General features: G+C 40.4%; 1 protein-coding gene across 4 annotated transcripts in view; it reads right to left on the bottom strand.

The window, feature by feature from the left end:
- LOC135464581 (voltage-dependent L-type calcium channel subunit beta-1-like) overlaps positions 1–16,128 on the bottom strand; it is a 68,265-nt gene extending 52,137 nt beyond the window's left edge. For 3 of the 4 annotated variants that reach the window (XM_064742017.1, XM_064742018.1, XM_064742019.1), the window contains exons 1-2: positions 15,751–16,128; positions 5,402–5,482 (exon numbers count right to left, since the gene is read on the bottom strand). In XM_064742017.1, coding sequence (XP_064598087.1) covers positions 5,402–5,482; positions 15,751–15,846 — 177 coding nt within the window. In that variant the 5' untranslated portion in view covers positions 15,847–16,128. The remainder of the gene's footprint in view (positions 1–5,401; positions 5,483–15,750) is intronic. The other variant, XM_064742020.1, reaches the window with a different exon arrangement.
- Positions 16,129–20,379: the final 4,251 nt, after the last annotated feature.

Below are 20,379 nucleotides of genomic sequence, written 5' to 3'. Positions count from 1 at the left end.
CATGCACTTCACCTGCATACAATGAATCCTACATTCTACAAGCATTACGCTACCTGTCTGGTACAATTATGAAACTTTCTCTGAATGTTTATCTATGGAGGTAAACTGTTCGTCATTCTTCTCATTTTCAGAAACCTGCAGAATTTATTAAATTTTGTCATATTTTTATAGAGAGGACACATGTTAGCTTTCAACAGCTCACACAGAAAGAAGAAATATAAGATAAGATCTACAGCATTTGCAGTATGTTCTGGAAATTATCAGTGGCAAAATCAAAGACGAGCCACATGAGAAAAGCAGACGCAAGAATCCTGAGATCAGTCTTCGGTTCGGCCAAAATCAGGTGTTGTTGTTGTTGGCAGGTGCAGACTGCATTACGTAACTTGTGAAACTAAAGCAGTAGTAGGTCTAAGCAACCAACCAGCCCGAAACCATCTCAAAAGCATCCTGCAGAGGTTACAGGGATGAGTTAATTTTACCACTTTTGCTTAGGTTAGAGTGAAGTGCTATGTCTATGGGTAAACTTGTCCGAAAAAAAAGGGGTAAGATTACAGAAATAAACAATGCTGCAGAACTGTGTTGAGGAAACAACCGGTAAACAGCTGAGCTTATGCTTTGGCATTTGTTGACGCTTACCTGTAAACATGTGCACCTGGTAGCATAAGTGATGCATATCTTTTCCAAAAGCTACAACGAACTGCGTTCTATAACCCCTGGCATACTAATGCATGTAAGAAAGGCCACTTTCACTGAAACAAAACTCCCAATATTCATGCAGTGTGATATTTGATAAAACTCAACGATAGTTTTCGCCAAGAAGTTTTTGGGAGATTGGGAGATTTTTGTTCAAAATACATATCATTAATCTCTCATCTACTACTTGTACTTAACCACTGCGGAAACCTTATGACAAAAAGTACGGAAAATCAAAAGAGAAACAGGCAACTTCAAGATAAAACCAACATTCAAATTTTCCATATGTTACTTTTGAAAAATCATCTGTTTAAATGATTGGAATTTTATGCCCTATTCAGGAATATTTTGCCAGGAGAAACTCATGACAATCTGCAGGTTGCTGACAGACCACATACGACCACAGAGGAAGCCAGCATGGGCTTGACATGAACTCTAAGTCACTGCATTGGTGAGAGGCTCCTAAGACATTGTGCTGCACTAGCCAACTAACTGCTGGGCCACAGACATCCGTCATCAAACAATAAATAATTTTACCATCAAAAAAATTTACCTAATAGTATTTCCTAATGACACATTCATTAATTTTACTTGAATTTCTCTTATATTTTTTAATTAAAATATTCTCATTAAATTTGTTTCTTAACGTTGAAGTCTGCAAGATATACCACCATACGCCTTTCAACCACATCTCAACTGTCCCATACCACATGTATGCATAGAAATTTGCAGCTAGTATACTAAATGGCAACAATGTATACAAGTACACAGTGGCCAGCTGTTAGCACACCACTGGGGTACATGTAACCCAAGGCAAATGTACAACATGGTATCTGGGGAACTGACATCAACTGAACACCAGAACAGGAGCCCACAGGCAACCAAAATAGATCTATGAGTGCATGAACTGAGACTACACCAGCTGTTGTGTTAGCCCTACAGCCTGAAGGTAGGGACAGGCTGGCTGGGGGGGGGAAGGGAGGGGAGATAACTCTAGGCTGCACAAGTATATGCAGGAGGATGGTCAGAACTGTGATGTATCCACAAGCATGCGCAACCTTTCACAAGACCATATCTGGAGCCATTTTAGTTCGGGAAAACGTTTGGGCTCCCTAACTGTTGGGCCACAAAACTAAACAAGTTCTATTAAAACTAACTAATTAAAAGTAAATTGAACAAGAATGTGATGGTCTACCAACAAAAATTTCAGTTTTCATACAAATTTCCTTCATTCACAGACTTAGAAGCTGTCAGAAACCATCATTTTGAGTTGCAGTTCATAAAATGTATTTATGCAGGGTTACAATGTCGCCTGTCAAGTCTGTAATCAGAAGCTTCAGTTTTTTTCTCCATATTACCCTGTTGCAGCACTTGTAAGTTCAGTCACCAGATATACGAGCTGCCTTATTGATGAATACATTTTTTTCAAAAAATTTACGCTTAAGTAACGCTTAAGTTGCTTAAGTAACGAATTAAGCTTAAGTAACCAAATCCAAAAACATGCATTTCTTCAGATAGATGTATATACACATGTACCTGTACAGAAATTTTAGTACAAGCAGATCATCCAACTGCACAAAGTTATCCTTCCACTCCACATGTCCATCTAAGCACAAGCACACACAGTGCACAATATCTTTGCTCTACCTCATTTTTTTGATCATCGAATTGTCTGGTGTTTTCAGCATGACACTTTAGTGATGGCAGCACTTTGGCGACATGGACTCGTTCAACCACAAGACGACTTGCAGTACACGTAAACACAACTAACAATTGAAAAATTGTTAAGTATGATCTTTAACTCGTATCTGAATACGCTCAGCATAACTGTACTGTACTATTACCACTGTATATGCACATAGCTTTCACACCAGTAATACTGACTTCAGTTTGTGATAGGAAAAGCCATACATACAACATACAGTCACACTCACATCTTCAAATTACCACAATAACCGCTATCCTCACTGTATTTACTATATATCTTAGCTATATTCTATTCAACTAATGATTGCAAACTATAATATTCAATATACGACATGTTCCTGGAATACAGATATACCTTAACTCTTTAACCATTTCACCCACCATGCAAGCAATACAGTGTAACCTCCCTACAAGACACCTCGATACAGCGCGCAATCGGATATCACACAACCCAAATCTTGTCCCCCAAAGACCTGTGGTGTACTTTCATGTGAGAACTGCTAAAACTGCTAACGTATAAAGATTTTTCACCAACAAAGATACGTAAATAACGCAAACATCATTGGTTTCATTTCCTATTGTTACCCATGTGTTACCCATGTGTAATTTGATATTCAAGGTATATGAATATTATGTGAGTATAAGCAAAAAAGAATGGCTTTTTCTATGAATAATGGATGTCACCGGTTACACTTTCTTTGCCAGCGAGTCTGATTCCAAAAGCACATGTGATGTTGTTGTTGCAGCATTACTTCCTCATGTGTGGCTTCTCCAGCAATGCAGAACACATTTTCGCTCACTGTGACAGGCATACCTCATACAGGGATTGATATTTGTACACTTTCACTTTAAAATGGTGAATTTTTTTTTTTTTTTTTGTTTTTTTTTTTTTGTTCAGTGGCTATAACGTGGTCACATCATCTGGTTAGCAGTCATCTGCTATCGGCCATATTGAGTCTGAGGCATACAAGTTCCAGGAGTTGCTGCTGATACAAGCAGACATGGATGAACTGCACACCAGATGCGTTGTTGCTTAATAAAGTGGATGAAACTATGTTACTTGAATTCAGCTTGCGGAAATGTTTAACATGCACCGAGTTCTGTAGATCAGCTCAGGCCTGTGATTATGTGATACGAGGTTAGCTTCGGCGGATGCGACTCGTAGGATGGTGCCGGAATGCTTGAATCATTAGGTAACTAAAAAATCTTGTGTTAAAAGTAAACTAACAGTAAGAGAGCATTTGACAAAGCACAGTATGCATCGATTAAACTTCATTCAATTTCAAAATCATGACCTGTAAGATAGACTGTAGCCCTATATACTGTAGACCTATATATTGGATCGGGGCCTTCGTGGCTCAGTCGGTTAGCGCGCTAGCGCAGCGTAATGACCCAGAAGCCTCTCACCAATGCGGTCGCTGTGAGTTCAAGTCCAGCTCATGCTGGCTTCCTCTCCGGCCGTAAGTGGGAAGGTCTGCCAGCAACCTGCGGATGGTCGTGGGTTTCCCCCGGGCTGTGCCCGGTTTCCACCCACCATGATGCTGGCCCCCGTCGCATAAGTGAAATATTCTTGAGTACGGCGTAAACCACCAATCAAATAAATAAATAAATAAATAAATATATATTGGATCTCAAGCTCATCTCATTATAGCGTGAGGTAGCCTATAACACGCTTAGGAATCTGTCCCCACAGCGGCATGCTAGAGTGGGACTACAGTGTAATCTGAAACATTCCGAGAGAACTATGGCACCTAGAGAAATAATCGTTCAGTTTTATGAAACTTTAGTGACACAACAAATCAGTTTTGGTGTCATTTTCATAATAACTGTATGGCATAAAACTCCACAGAAAAAAAAAACTGCTTTAGTGGTTGAAAAGGTTGAACATTTACACTTTGTGGATGTGTTTCAGATCCATCCAGCAGACATCTTCTTGGATCTTGCACAAAAAAACTCCAAACAGTTCATTAAAAATGTCTGGCATGGGCTTTGATCCCCATCATGTACATGTAGATACAGCTATTACATATGATACGATCATATAACTGTGTGATTCAGATACAGGTATAAGCACAGGTATACCGAAACAGTGAAATCCTGAAAATACATATTCATGAAGTGAACAGTTTTCCACTGCAAACCGAACTCGCATGACATTCCTACAAACTACAACAGTTGCAACAAAAACATCCATGTAATTGTAATTTCAATTTAAAAGCTGGAAACTCCAATTTGTTCTGTGAAAGGCCAACGTTGTCTCATGCATTTAATGAAGAACCGTAGAGAAACATACAGCACATGGGAAATGTGACTACATAATAAATCATAAAACTTCTAAATGTAAAGAATATAAAAGGTTTCCTTACTTGAAGATTACATTAAGCAACTTTGCATTATTTAAACTTATCCAACGTTATTGCAAATTGAGTTTTACTGGTTTTACACATGTAATTTAAAGTATTTGTTATATAAGTAAACTTGTCACTTTCAAAAAATTCAAATAAAGAAATAGGTGAGTGTTAAGAAAAATGGAATCATACAATGTTTGAATGAACTTGTGCAATGTTTAAATGAAGTAGTACAATGTTTGAATAACATAGTTACTATTTGTATGAAGTAGTACAATGTTTGAAGTAGTACAAACTTTTGAATGAAGTAGTACAATGTTCACAATGGAAAAAGGATTGGTGAGGTCATTAACAAAATACTTACAGTCCATAAAACCCAGGTTAATAATTTGTAAATTTGAGACCATTTACTTATTCAGTAAACAAAAAAAAAATTAAAAAAGAAAAACAAAAAAAAAAGAGGAGGCATAATTTTTTAATGTAGTTTTCAGTGGTCTTTCTTCTCACATTTAATAACATAGTTTATTTCACATGTCATGTCAGAAGAAAATCAGGTCACATCAAAAGTGGGCGTTCATGAATTACATGTGGTTAGTGGGTGGAACACAAACAAACACAAAAACAATCCAAAAGAACTCTGCAACCTGACTTACCTGGCGAATGAAGCTGTTAGAACTGTCGGAAAAACTTCCATCACTACGTTTCATCTTCCCATTGTTCTTGCCTCGTTTTCCCTGATAAAAAAAAAAAACAACAACGTATGAAAACATATAAGACATTCCTATGAAAATTATTTGAGTATTGTTAACTTAAAAACCAGCTTTTGCCCACTGTTCTTGTCCTGTTTTTCCCTGGTTACAACATCATAAATTCATACATGTACAAACTTTACTCAACACTCGATCTTCCTACACAAACTGAAAAACTACGCCTAAGGCTTTGAGTTCTGGTTCATCCCTTCCAAAAGTCGGGCTCTGTCCGGTTTCCTCCCACCATAACGCTAATCGCCGTCGTATAAGTACAATATTGTTGAGTGCGGCTTAAAACGCCAATCAAATAAATGAACAGATCCCTTACAAAATACATATATGCATGTATACAAATTCCACTCAAAAAAGGGCTTTAGAGGTTGAAAAGGTTGAAGATTTCCAATAATTGACAGCAGTCACCATTATGATGAACAGACAGCAGTTTTAAAATAAAATTTATTTTGTTTATTTTGGTTATAGAAGGCATTCAATGCATGTTACATTTAACGTAATTCAGTAAACACATCAAGATTTCCTGAACATACATGTAAAATACACATTGATGTGAATATATAACCTACAATTAAGTGATGTGAAGCCTGACATGTGTAGCCTAAGGCAACTTGGTTCAGCATCACAGACGGCAAACAAGTGTGCATGCAATCAGGGTACCTAGGCTTGGTGGTAATGATGAGGGGCACCTGCTGCTGCTGGTGTACACCTACGTGTAGGTCAGCTGATCAATCATACATGTTCTACAGTAAATGAATGGAGGATGACTCGGCAAAATTGGTACGCAAATTTAATGTGTGGCCATGACAAAGTAATTATGTCGCGATGATATATAAAAATTAGTCAGATTTTTATTCTCTGAAACAAGTGCGCCCACAGGGCATTTAATAACAAATGGGCCGCACCGAATTACCTCCCTTGAGGTCACTCTTCCGTTTAACAGGCATGTTTCTATGAGTGTGGTTATGTGGGACCTCAGAAAATAGTTAATGGCAAGTTTCAGAGTTAAACGGGCATAAGCTACCATGTAGTTGAAGACCTAGCTTTAAAACAGATTTTAACTTTTTAACTGTGTAAACATACTTGGAAAGCCCAGGACAAGCGTTATGTGTTTTTTAGCCCATTCGGAGGTAATTTTAAAATCCTGGCCGAAATTAAATACAACAGACAGCTTCCCTAAACCCCCACCATATATGTATATTCTACCTAAGCTGGAAATCATCGCCTTCATTTCAGATCTCTGGAAATTTCTGCAACTCTCACAGGCTGACTTCATATTTTTTTCCTACATTCTGCTGCCCATAGAATATAGGCTCGAAATCTAAACTTGCTTCACGTCACTGTCACTGGCATGTAACAAGGGAGGTAATTCAGAGCAGACCTATTAAAATAAGCTACAGGTTGTAGTATTAACATGATTAACTGAAACAACTCACAAACACTGTACCATTACTGTCACCGTCTATCAGGAGTTCCACATTATCACACAACTCTAAAAGGGTTCTGTACCTGTCAAGGTACGACACTGTAAGGGTTCTGTACCTGGCAAGGTACGAAACTGTAAGGGTTCTGTACCTGTACACGTACAACATAGTGAGGTTTCTGTACGTACAGGTACGACACTGTAAGGGTTCTGTACATACAGGTACGACATTGTAAGAGTCCTGAACTTCTAAGAACGTATTTGGTACCGGTCCTGAACAGGCTGTAAACATGGACAGCGAGGATTTTTCTTTTTCAACTTCTACTGGTAAAAGAACAAATCTTTGAAGAGAACTGCGGGAAGGGTTTTCCTAAGCCACAACTTAACACTATTTGTACATAGCTCTGGACTGTATTGATAGGCAAGGGGGCCTCTGTGGCTCAGTTTGTTAGCGTGCTAGCGCAGCGTAATTGCCCAGGAGCCTCTCACCAATGCGGTCTCTGTGAGTTCAAGTCCAGCTCATGCTGGCTTCCTCTCCGGCTTTTCCAAGTGGGAAGGTTTTCCAGCAACCTGTGGATGGTCATGGGTTACCCCCGGGCTCTGCCCGGTTTCCTCCCACCATAATGCTGGCTGTCGTCGTATAAGTGAAATGTTCTTGAGTACGGCATAAAACACCAATCAAATAAATAAATAAACTGATAGGCAAGAAGGGATTTATGAAGTTCAGAATACACAACTGATGGGAGTTCAAATGGTTAGAAATGAGGATGCTTTTTCTCACATTTAAGTTCCACCTCAGAAGACAACTGAACAAACACGCAACAGTTCACAAATCTGAGTGCACGGTTCATGACTGCCTTTCTCATGGTGCACAGAGTTACCTAGAAGTTTTCAGATGACTTTTCCAGTGTAGTACTTGATGCATGAATGTATGTATGCTTGGGGTTTCATGTTGTACTTTACAATTTTTCAGTTATATGACGACAAGGACTCATTAGGTGTGTGTAGATGTATTGTGCCTTCTTCTGGCAGGCCGAGTCAACGTTGCCTAGATGCAGCCGCCACTGAAGCATTGTGCTGAAGACACCAGACATGACACCCCACCCAGTCACATAATACTTAAAGTCTTTGGTATGACCCAATCCAAGTTTGATCCTGTGTTCTCCACGACTTCACGACGGATGCTTTAACCTGACGCACATTCTACTGGACATGAACTGTGCTACATGAAGGAGTTTAGCTTAACCTTGTGATTCAGCTACATGATCTGTCTGCATCAACCAAATTCTAAAATTTGCAAACTTCTCATGTCACTGTGAGTGCAAGTCCAGCTCAAGCTGGCGTCCTCTCTGACACTACGTGAGAAGGTCTGTCAGCAATCTGAGGATGGTTATGGGTTCCCCTCGGCTCTGCCCGGTTTCCTCCCACCATAATGCTGGCTGTAGAAGTGAAATATTCTTGAGTACGGCATAAAACACCAATGAAATAAATAAATAAATAAATAAACTACAAGGAAAACACTGATTTTCCGGGAACTGAAGTAACCAGAATCTGCTTCTCATAGTGTTGTGATGCGTGTCTGGACAATTGAATCAGCATCATCAAGGGAGATAACTTATATCTAAATAACACCAGGCACATAAAAAATGGGTCATCATAATTCTATATATGACGACTTATACCAGCAATAAATACAACATTAACATACAAATATTGAAAAAACATACAAAAATAGTTAATGAAATGCAACAGCTAGGGATATAGCCTAAAGCATCTTGACTGGGGCAGAGGGGATGAGGGCAGACGCTGGTAGAAGAGAGACCATAACATACCTGAGGCAGTAGGATGACTTAGCAAAATTTCAACATAATTTCACGTGTCCCGAATATCTATTCACATTATAAATATAGTACACAAAAAGCGTAACTCTGATGCAAAAGAAGACTCATACTTTATCATCAACTCCTGATTCACACTGAAACAGAACTATTTGTTTATTTGATTGCTGTTTTACAACCAGTATTATGGTGAGAGGAAACCTGGCAGAGTACGCGGGAAACCAACGAAGATCCCCCAGTTGCTTCCACTCCTTCCCATGTACAGCAAGAATGAGCTGGACTTGAACTCACAGCTACCTCATTGGTGAGAGGGTCCTGGGTCATTGCACCGCACTGGCATGCTAACTACCTCCGTCACAGAGGTCCTCTATTAACATTCTGCCAGACCAAAAATGGGCAAGTTTGCAATTTCTGCTAAATATCTATGAACACTGCATCAGGCAAAAATGGATAGAGTGGCAATTTCTGCTAACTATCCATTGACATTGTGCCAGGCTAAAAATGAACAGGGTGGCAGTTTCTGCTAAATATCTATTAGCATTGTTTCAGGCAAAAAATGGACAGGGTGGCAATCTCTGCTAAATATCTATTAGCATTGTGTCAAGCAAAAAATGGACAGGGTGGCAATTTCTGCTAAATATCTATTAACATTGTGCCATAGAAAAAATGGACAGGGTGGAAATTTCTGCTGAATATCTATTGACATTGTGCCAGACAAAAAATGGACAGGGTGGCAATTTCTGCTAAATATCCATTAACATTGTGCCAGACAATAAAGGGGCAGAGTACAAAATGCCTTCATTCTTCCAAGTTACTACTTGTGCATTCAGGTAAAACTTATCAGTGGCACCACAGGATTTTGTACAGTAAAATTATCAAAATTTTCCAACTAAATCTGACTACTAAATCAACCTCAGCCTGACGAATCAATTAATCAACATGTGCCTTACCAATAGTTAAATCAGCATGTGCCTCACCAATCACTAAATCAGCATGTGCCTGACCAATCACTAAGTCAACATGTGCCTCACCAATCACTAAGTCAACATGTGCCTCACCAATCACTAAATCAACATGTGCCTGACCAATCACTAAGTCAACATGTGCCTCACCAATCACTAAATCAACATGGGCCTGACCAATCACTTAAGTCAACATGTGCCTGACCAACCACTAAATCAACATGTGCCTCACCAATCACTAAATCAACATGTGCCTCACCAATCACTTAAGTCAACATGTGCCTGACCAACCACTAAATCAACATGTGCCTCACCAATCACTAAATCAACATGTGCCTCACCAATCTCTACATCAACATGTGCCTGACCAATCACTAAATCAACATGTGCCTCACCGATCACTAAATCAACATGTGCCTCACCGATCACTAAGTCAACATGTGCCTGACCAATCACTAAATCAACATGTGCCTGACCAATCTCTACATCAACATGTGCCTGACCAATCACTAAATCAGCATGTGCCTCACCAATCACTAAATCAGCATGTGCCTGACCAATCACTAAATCAACATGTGCCTGACCAATCACTAAGTCAACATGTGCCTGACCAATCACTAGATCAGCATCAGCATGTGCCTGACCAATCACTAAATCAACATGTGCCTGGCCAATCACTAAATCAGCATGTGCCTGACCAATCACTAAATCAACATGTGCCTGACCAATCACTAAATCAACATGTGCCTGACCACGTACACGTTCCGTCATCTATAGAAGCTCGTGCCATCTGGTGGAGAAATATGCCAACCTCTTGATTGGAAATTGTGAACTGAATCATGGGAAATCTAACTGTACACAGCTTCTACAAGAACTGGGCACACCTTGAAAACGAAACTTCGTATTTCAGAAGTATGATTCACTGGTAATTACTGCTATGCATTTAAAAACCCATTGCCTACTTTTATGTTTCCAAGCAACTATAAAACAATTACTATCAAAGACATTGTTGTCCTTTTACAAAATGTTCTGTTGTCATAATTTTTTTCAACACAACCGGGTTTGGAACCCATCATGCATCAGCCACTTCTCAAACATTTGCTGCGCAAGAGAGAGAAAAAGAAATCCACACAGCTGTGCATATACAACACATAATGTGTTAGAGATCAAAGAAAAGTGTAAAATGCCATGGAGACTAGCTATAGGGAAGGTGCACACTTCTAGGTGACAGACTTCTGATGTAACTGGTGTATGTATTTGTACACACGTATATGTATGTACATTTATCCTGCATCAGACAAAATCCTGCGCTTTTCATTGGACAACAACTGTCATGATATATTCTCGAATCCTGCAGACGACGTCAACTGTTTCTACTGAGTAGGTTATCTCCCTTTGTTGGGTTGTAACTACATTGGTTCAGCCATTCACCCATACATCGTTCTTCTGCACTGAAATGATGCATCTGCAGGACAAATCTGTTACATGGTTACTCAGTGATAGGTTACGCAAACATACGGTGTCAATAATCCTCATATTGGGCTCGAGCTATATTTGCATATCCCATCACTGACTAACCATGTAACTAATTCTACATTCTCAACAACCCAGGGGCATACACAGGGGCCTCCGTGGCTCACTTGGTTAGCGCGATAGCACAGCGTAATGACCCAGGAGTCTCTCACCAATGCGGTCGCTGTGAGTTCAAGTCCAGCTCATGCTGGCTTCCTCTCCGGCTGCGCGAGGGAAGGTATGTCACCAACCTGCTGATGGTCGTGGGTTTCCCCCGGGTTCTGCCCGGTTTCCTCCCACCATAATGCTGGCCGCCGTCGTATAAGTGAAATATTCTTGAGTACGGCGTAAAACACCAATCAAATAAATAAATATACATACACACGAATACAGGTGTCTAGGTCAACACCAAAAATTAACCAATAACGAATTGCCAACAGCTACTATCCAGCTTAATATCACTTTTTTTTTTTGAAATATCTCCCCATAATTTTAACAGTCTATTGCAAGTAAAAGCTCCACGGAGCATTTCTCTACCTGTGGATTTAGATCTCCTATGTCCAAGGTTTCTTTATACGTCAGTCAAAACATGTTTACTTCTGCCTGCTTTAACACTTCTACATTCCCTGATCTTGTATTGTCGCACAATGCAAGGCCAGCACAACAGTGCATGAAGATGGTCATGACTGACTACACACACACACAGATGATCATGACTGGCTACACTGTTAACCTGTCATATTGTCCACTACTCAATGGATGAACCTCTCCCCAGGGAGAAACACCACTCACAGTACCCCAGACTCATCATCTGCTGTTCTCAGGGTAGCCCACCCAATCTGACTGTTTGCACCAACAGTACCATACCCTGGATAGAATTTCCATCCTTACCATATGGTATACAAGTGACTACAGGTACACACTTTGGTAGTAATTGTTATGCCTGTAATATCCCCTAACCCTGGAAAGGGACAAGACTTGCTGCTATGCAGACCGACTCCCGGGCTTCCTGGGGGGACACACTCTGCTTCAGAAGTCTTGTATACCATGCCCCTCCCTAGAGTGAGTGAGTGATTGGGGTTTAACATCATACATAACAATTTATCAGTCATGTGACGGCGAAAGAATCCTTAGAGTGAATGTAATGCGCCTCCTTGATGCAGGACGGATTTCCACAGCTCTTTGATCTAGAGCTGCTTCACTGAGTCGCCTTACCGAAGGCGAGTAAGCTGCCCCGCCTGAGCCATTATGCTGGTATGGGTCAACCAGTCCTTGCACTATGCCCATCATGCTGAACGCCAAGCGAGGAAGTCCCCTTCCCCAGAAGCTATAAACTAGCCACGTGCTACACATATATAATATGAACTCTGGTACAGTATATGTGAATGCATACAGAACAAACACTTACCAAACTTTTTTTAAGTCCCTATTCTCATTCTTTTCTTTTAAAAATATTTGAAACAACAATTAACAAACAAAACACTAAATCTACATAACATTAAATGATTTTTACAAAGCAACACTCATGTTGATATTTGATTTTTTTTTTTCTGATTGGTGTTTTATGCCATACTCAAGAATATTTCACTTATATGACGGCAGCCAGCATTATGGTGGGAGGAAACCATGCACAGCCCGGGGTAAACCCACAATTATCCGCAGGTTGCTGGCAGACCATCCCACGTACAGCCAGAGAGGAAGCCAGCATGAGCTGGACTTGAACTCACAGCGACCGCATTGGTGAGAGGCTTCTGGGTCATTAAGCTGCGCTAGCACGCTAACCAAATGAGCGACACTCATGTTGAAGTGTCTTCAGCAGAGTATTTGGAAAAGTTACAGTGACAGAATATATATGTGTAGACTAAGACTCAGAGTGGAAAAATCATAATAAGGGCTGAAGCCAGTAAAACTACGTCCTTTTAATATAGACAAGTGGCAAAAGAGTTCAGGGCACAGCCATTTGAAGTTGTTTTGTTCCACGTGGCTTTCCACTCCACTCTCTTTTGAAGACACTTTGATGAGTGTTGTAAAGTAAGATATTGTTTAATATACATCAGATTGACCAGATTTAGTGTTTTCTTTGATCTTCTCTGCCTTGATGGCTCAAAATATCCATTCCAACAATAATTATCCATTCCAACAATAATTATCCATTCCAACAATAATTAATTACATCCATATAATGTATATAATGAACAATTCAGTCCAAAAGTAAATAAAAATAGTGTGTAATGATGCAAACTGTTAGCCTTCAAGATGTGCTGAGTCTGTCCCCAAGTGCATATGCCTCACACTTCAGAGACAGAGGCAGTATGCTACACACTAAGAAATTGGTATATACAATGCATACATGTAGGCTACTCATAACACTGTAGGTGTGTACAGTAGGGACTGAGCACATGTGCTGGGTATCTGCATGAGCTGAGAGAACCAGTCAGTAGGTCCTATGTGTAGTACCTACAGGCTAGCATCCACACATCTGCATGCAGACTGGAAATGTCAGTGAGTCTTATGCAGCTAGTCCATAACACATGTATGTATGCAGGCAAATGCACTATGGCAACATGGGCTGTCCTATTCCTTGAATGTATGTATATGTATGAATGTTTTGGGTTTTACATCGCATTTAAACATTTTTCAGTCATATGACGAGGAGGAGTCATTAGGTGTATGTACGCATAATGTGTCTTCTAGTAGCAAGGCAATTACAAGTCGCTTAAGTGCTGCTGCGGCGACGGAAGTATAATGCCAAAGACTCGAGACATCATACCGTACCTATACTCAATCACATTATACTGACACTGCGCCAACCAGTCCTGTTTTCCTTTCTCTAACCTAACCTCTCAGTACTGAGGGCCAAGCGAGGCAGCAACAAGTACCATTCTTAAGTATTTGGTATGAGCCAACTCGGGTTTGATCAGGGGTCTCCAACTTTGAAAAGTTGTACAGAAGCCAGTAACAAGCTTGGTGCTGTATGCCAAGTGCACATATCTTACATAAAACACTGGCAACACATCGTATGTTGCATGTATCAGTGGAGTAGTGCCATTACAAACAAGCCATAAATTCACCACAATCTGTTGCTTTAAAAACACGGGGGGGGGGGGGGGGGGGCCAGGTTAAATCCCAATGGTGGACTTTGGAGATCAAGTTCAAATAAGCAGACTTTAGAGCAGAAGCTTGTCCATGCGTTAATGCATGCAGTCAAGGTACATCAAGGTACATCAAGGTACAAAATGAGTGCTGGTTGCTTCCTCAACAGTATACTCAGACCTGACCTGACTTGTCTGATGTATTTGGAATGCCATTCCAGTGAGGCAGCACTAGAAATTTGATGGTACTGCAATTCTTCAATGTTCTTGTGAAGCCCTGAAATTGGTAAATCCAACCTTTGTAGTTTTATCTCTAAACTCAAATTATAAATGTCCATAAACTGCACTAAAAGTTGCTCTTTGATATGCGAAAAGGTTGAGGAGTTCGGGCACTTAGAAATTACGGCTTCTTTGATCAGCCTTAGAAGACAATGCATTGATCAGAAAGAAGCAATGCTGATGGCTACCTGAATAGCTCCAAGCAAATGCCAACACAATCCACACAAAAGCAGATGAATGTTCCATTGACAATTAAAGGTGAGGAGCAGAATGACAGAAACCTCGTGTGAATAAACACAAATCGGGTTGATGCATTCTGACAGCGAACATTAGATATGTTTCCAATAGTACCGTTACTCACCTCAAAGGCATGATTACATGTATTATGAATGTTGTTTCATAAATCATTTCTTTCTTTGCTTGACTACAAAAACCACTTTCAAAACATTGATTTCCATCAAACTGTAATGTCTCCTTTTAGCAGGCTCACCCAACTGCCAACATGCTGTAGTGTAGAAAGAATTACATATAAACGAAATCCAGGTCAGCCTTAGATCTACATGTATTGGAATATCAACGGAAATGCATATCGGTACGTGGGATAAAAGTGTCATTTCCGCAAAAGATTTCTCTCTAGCAAAGTTTATATTTGAATTGACAATTCCTAAATGGTGTATCCTGTACAAAATTTGCATCCTAAGTCTACATGTACATGTATTGTTAGGCAACACAATACAGTGGACAAACCGTTAATAGATGCATGCAAATATGTGACCTGCAAGTATCCAGCTGGAAGGTACATAACATGTAAACAGTATTGCCCTTAAAACTATAAACAGACTAGATCAAAATGCAGGAAAGAAGCCCTCAATATAGACAATCAGACAACAGTGACGTTCATTGTGAAAATGACAGCTCGGTTTGACAGCTAGTACGTCCTACATAGATGCATTCTTCACCACGTGTGGTTGCTGTTCATTAAGTGCGATGTATTTGACATGTAATTTATAAAACCATCCCAAATCCGCAAAACAGAATATCCAAGTCAAATCGTAGACGTTAGAGGGATGTATGGTGAGGAGAACATGTGAAATTTTCGGGGGAGGAAAAGCGAAGGTTGGATGGGTTGTGTTACCTGACTGGAAGAAGATTGCTGAGCGCGATTCGCTCGGCTCAATGCCGTCAGCTCAGCCACCGGGATATCTTGTAGTCGGGATACAGGATGGGCCATCTTACATCCACTCCCTCGCTCATCCCACGGCTAGCCCGGGGATCTTTAAACTATCCCCGGCAGCTCGGACATTTCAGCAAGCCGAGAAATCGTCCTAAAACGCCGATGAGGTCTGTTTTTGTTTACATTTACCGTCTATATCGTGCTGCAACGAAAACCTCCAGCTCTCAATGTCCGACAACCTCAATTCAGGCCGGACGCTGTTGAGCCCAATTCCGACACGGAATATGTATCGTTATGCCACCTAAGAAGCCCTTCTGGTCGCTGGATTTAGAGTCGACGTGTGGAAAAAATGCCCATGTTGTCCTCAAAATCCAAAGTTCATTGACACAGTCGGCGAGAAAAATGCATCCGTCGGTGAAAATGGCGGACGTCACCTGTCGCCATTACCAAGATATCCCTTCGGTGCTCGCCAATTGGCAAAAAGGTGACGACAATGAAACGTGCGCTCCCATTGGCTGATTGAGGCCTGCTAATTTAAGCAGTAAGGTAGGCCTGATAGCTGCGTCAGCTGCCCTATCCACTGACTGCTATATTTATATGGGCTAGCCTGCATTCCGCTGGCTGATATGACATATGTAGGTCGCGCTGCGAAAATAAAAACAGAGGAAACCCGGGAAATTAAACAAACAATCAAAGGAGATGGGAAACGAAGGATGAAAATGAACGAAGCGACGAATGATTTACGCCTGATTTAGCTTACCTAATTAAAGGCCTATGAACTGTAGGCCAATGAACTGTAGGCCTATGCATCGAATATATGTAAACCACTTCGTAACATTTACATCTTATGCGCCCAAACACAATTTGAATAAATATTATCTCCAATACCTGCAAACAAGCCATGCCGTTCACACAGTATGAATGACGTGTACCGATATAACTATGTTGACCATTAACCCAGTCATTTGTTTAGAAAAGTGGAAAGCAACAAATTTTGTTGTTGTTTTTTTTTTAATTTCTCATGTAATTGTAGAAAATGATTTAGAAAATTGTTACACTTATTCATATATTTACAGCTATTTGATGCCAAGCGGATTTTATGTACTTATTCATTTATTTATTTGACTGGTGTTTTACACTGTACTCGAGAATATTTCACTTATACGACGGTGGTCAGCGTCATGGTGGGAGGAAAGCGGGCTGGGAAAACTCACAACCATCCGCAGGCTGTTGACAGACCTTCCCACGTAATGCTGGAGAGGAAGCCAGCATGAGGTGCGATAGAACTCATTGCTCTGGGGAGAGGTTCCCGGGTAATTGCCCCGCGCTGGCACGCTGACACCTCGGCCACGGAGGCCGTACGGATTTTACAGTTTGGAACCGAAGCGAATTAGTCGTAGTATTACATGGTTTCTGATCTAGGATGACATATATGAAACACGTAAAGATTATATGACATTTGTAATAATCTCCTAATAAGGAATGACGTGCATACAATCTATTGGTAGTTTGGACAACAGCTTCTGCTTATTTATTGACTTGATCGGTGTTTTATGCCATAATCAAGAATATCTCACTTATACGACGGCGGCCAGCATTGCGGTTATAACATTTATAAGCTAAATAGTTTGAACCTCTGCTATGAACGTAACATTTAGAAGGTTGCATAGTGTGAACCTGAGATAAATGTAACAAGTTACATAGTTTGAACCTAGACATCCAATGCAACAGCTGTTAATTAGGCTGCATTGATACCTCTATAAATCAATTTCTACAGGGGAATTTTTACGAACCCATGGAACGCGCCATGCTAGAGCAGCCGGAAACACGATGTTGCGTCGCTTGTGTTCCAAGCACATGTGGTTAAAAGGCAGCCCAGGTTTCGGATGGCATAAACAGAAATGGCTGGGTTCTCGGCTTATTCAATGTTTCCATTTTGACCTGAATACTAAATGACCTGAATGTCTGCTTTTGTTTTTGCAATGTCGATCAAAGTGTGTCACGTGTTTTACTAGAAGTGACCATGCATGTATTTCCCCCAGGACAAGTTAAACGTAGATTCTGTGTAATGTATCTATTTAACTGATGTTTTATGCTGTATTAAAGAGTATCTCACTTACACAGCGTCGGCCAGCATTGATTCTATGTAATTAAAACCGTTATTTAAAGGCGCTACTTGGAATTTAACGTCTAATGACCAATATGCTCAGAAGGTCGGCGTTACACGGGACCATAGAACTATAAGATGAAGATATTTTTGAGCATATATACAATGGTGTTAAAAACAATCAAATGAATAGATGAACGCCAATCAAATAAATATAACTACACTGCTATTATACGAACTTTACTTCGTCTGTTACCCATATATATGAGTTAATGGCTGACCAACATATTTCCTCTTGTACGACTTGTATGCCTACGCGCTTAGCAAGGATGTCTAAAATTTTTGGCATTCGTGATTCTTCACGCACGCACGGTTGTATATGTAAGAATATACACACGTAGGTTTATATAAATAAATATATGACCGCCTGAATGGCTGAGCCATGCATGCTGTATATACAAAGATCCACTCGAAAAACTAGGAGTTGAAACATATGAGGGCATTTTATGCGAGTCACGCTTGCAAATAGCCGATTTCTGTGGCCCCTAGAAAATTTGCTGGTATGCACATATCTCAATAAAGCACGTTTCATCCATATCAAACATAGGTCATTATATAGGGTCTTCGGATTAAACTCACTATTACATCCCTTGCATGAATAGTTTAAATGGCAGGTATTAAAACCAAAATAAGAAACGCGCTTAGCAAGAAATTGGATGGGTGAAACTGGGGTTTCGTTATGTGTTCATTTGGTGGAACCATGCTTTCTGGTATACATACATGTACACGTGTCATTTTCCGTAGAATTGCCATATACGTTGTTGTCATGGTCTGTTTGATTATTTGTTGGCTTCCGTTTGGATGTCGACCGCATTTAATAATTAATAAAGTTTCTGTATCTCACTTGTCAGTGATGTCATGGCGGGGCGTCCTAATAAAAAGTTGGCGGTCCCTAATGAGTCATATTTGTGCATTGTTTTGTCCTTTAATTATAAAACGTATAGGCCTATGATGAGAACTTGACACCAAATGTTTCCACCCTTAAACCGTCCATACCAGTCAAACAGTCACGATTCATACCAGCGGCAAATCGACATGCATTCTTTCCCATTTAAAAGCTATGTTAAATCAGTTTCATATTTCTGATTTCGCTTAGCTTAATTCAAGCACTAATAGTTTGTTGCACGAAAATTTCAGGAAAATATACTGTATTCGCACTCACCATAAAGGTATGTCCATTCTGTAGTATTTCTAATCTTGAATGAAACTGGGTGTACAGGTGGGAGTGGTGGGGGAAAGGGGGGGGGGGGGGGGTGCTGGAGAGACGTTTGAGGCTACAGAGCCAGCTAAGTGAGGGAGCATATGGTGTATTTATTTATTTATCGAACTGATGGTTATACCATGGTGCTAGCCAGTGTGTGTGTGTGTGTGTCTGACAGGGGTGGGGGTGGGGGGGGGGTGTAATTAGATACTATTAAAGTATTTTCGTGAACAGTTAGAATGAAAGCCTAATTGAGTTAAATTGACATGAGGCGGTATTCTCCAACCACAAAACTGTCGTCGCTACTCTGGTTTTACTTTTCATGCTCTAGTCTTTTATGTACTATTGAAAGAGTATGGACAGTCATACAGGCTTTAAGGACGAATACAATTTGACAGAGCTCAAGGAATGCATGCGCACCACGCAACATATGTACATAGCTGCCAAAGTAACTCCGCTTTTCCACGGCACAGGTATAACGTTTTCAATGTAATAATGACTTAGATAAAATAAACTACTATTTATTTATTTGATTGGTGCCTTACGCCGTACTCAAGGATATTTCACTTATACGACGGCCAGCATTATGATGGGAGGAAACCTGGCAGAGCCCGGGGGAAACCCACGAGCGTCCGCTGCCAAACCTTCCCACGTACGACCGGAGAGGAAGCCAGCATGAGCTGGCCTTGAACTCACAGCGACCGCATTGGTGGGAGGCTCCAGGCTCCGTGCTGGCGTGATAAACCCCTAGGCCACGGAAACCCTAAACTACTGAATATAATTGCCCGAGTACACACAGTTGTTGATAGGTCCGAGGTTTGTTTGTTTGTCTGTTTGTTTGTTTTTTGTGGGGGATTTTTGTGAAGGTAAGGTGTGTCTTTGTGGTAAAGTATTTGATACACAGGTCAATATTTTATCAATGTTTTGAAAGATTTGCTAAATTTAAAAGTAAGACCGTATACTGGTCGTAAAGTACGTACAAATAGTACACCGTGTATACTCTGAACAGCTGAGTTTGCATTCATTATACTTTATCAATCTCTTTTTCGTAACTTTTCTCGTAAATCATGTTTTATTGTGTTTTAACGTTAAAAATGCAGTTTTCGCAAAAAAAGTAGGTTTACAAAAGTGGCTCATAGCAATTTGGATGGCGGGTACCTGTTTGGAAAAGGGGGTTAACTCTCCTACCCAATTTTTTGTCAATTGTTAAGGGGAGATAATG

The sequence above is a fragment of the Liolophura sinensis genome, chromosome 4 (genome assembly GCF_032854445.1).
Source record: "Liolophura sinensis isolate JHLJ2023 chromosome 4, CUHK_Ljap_v2, whole genome shotgun sequence".
Lineage (NCBI taxonomy): Eukaryota > Metazoa > Mollusca > Polyplacophora > Chitonida > Chitonidae > Liolophura > Liolophura sinensis.
Note: the sequence above shows the minus strand (reverse complement) of the source record. Positions and strands in the feature narration are given on the sequence as shown.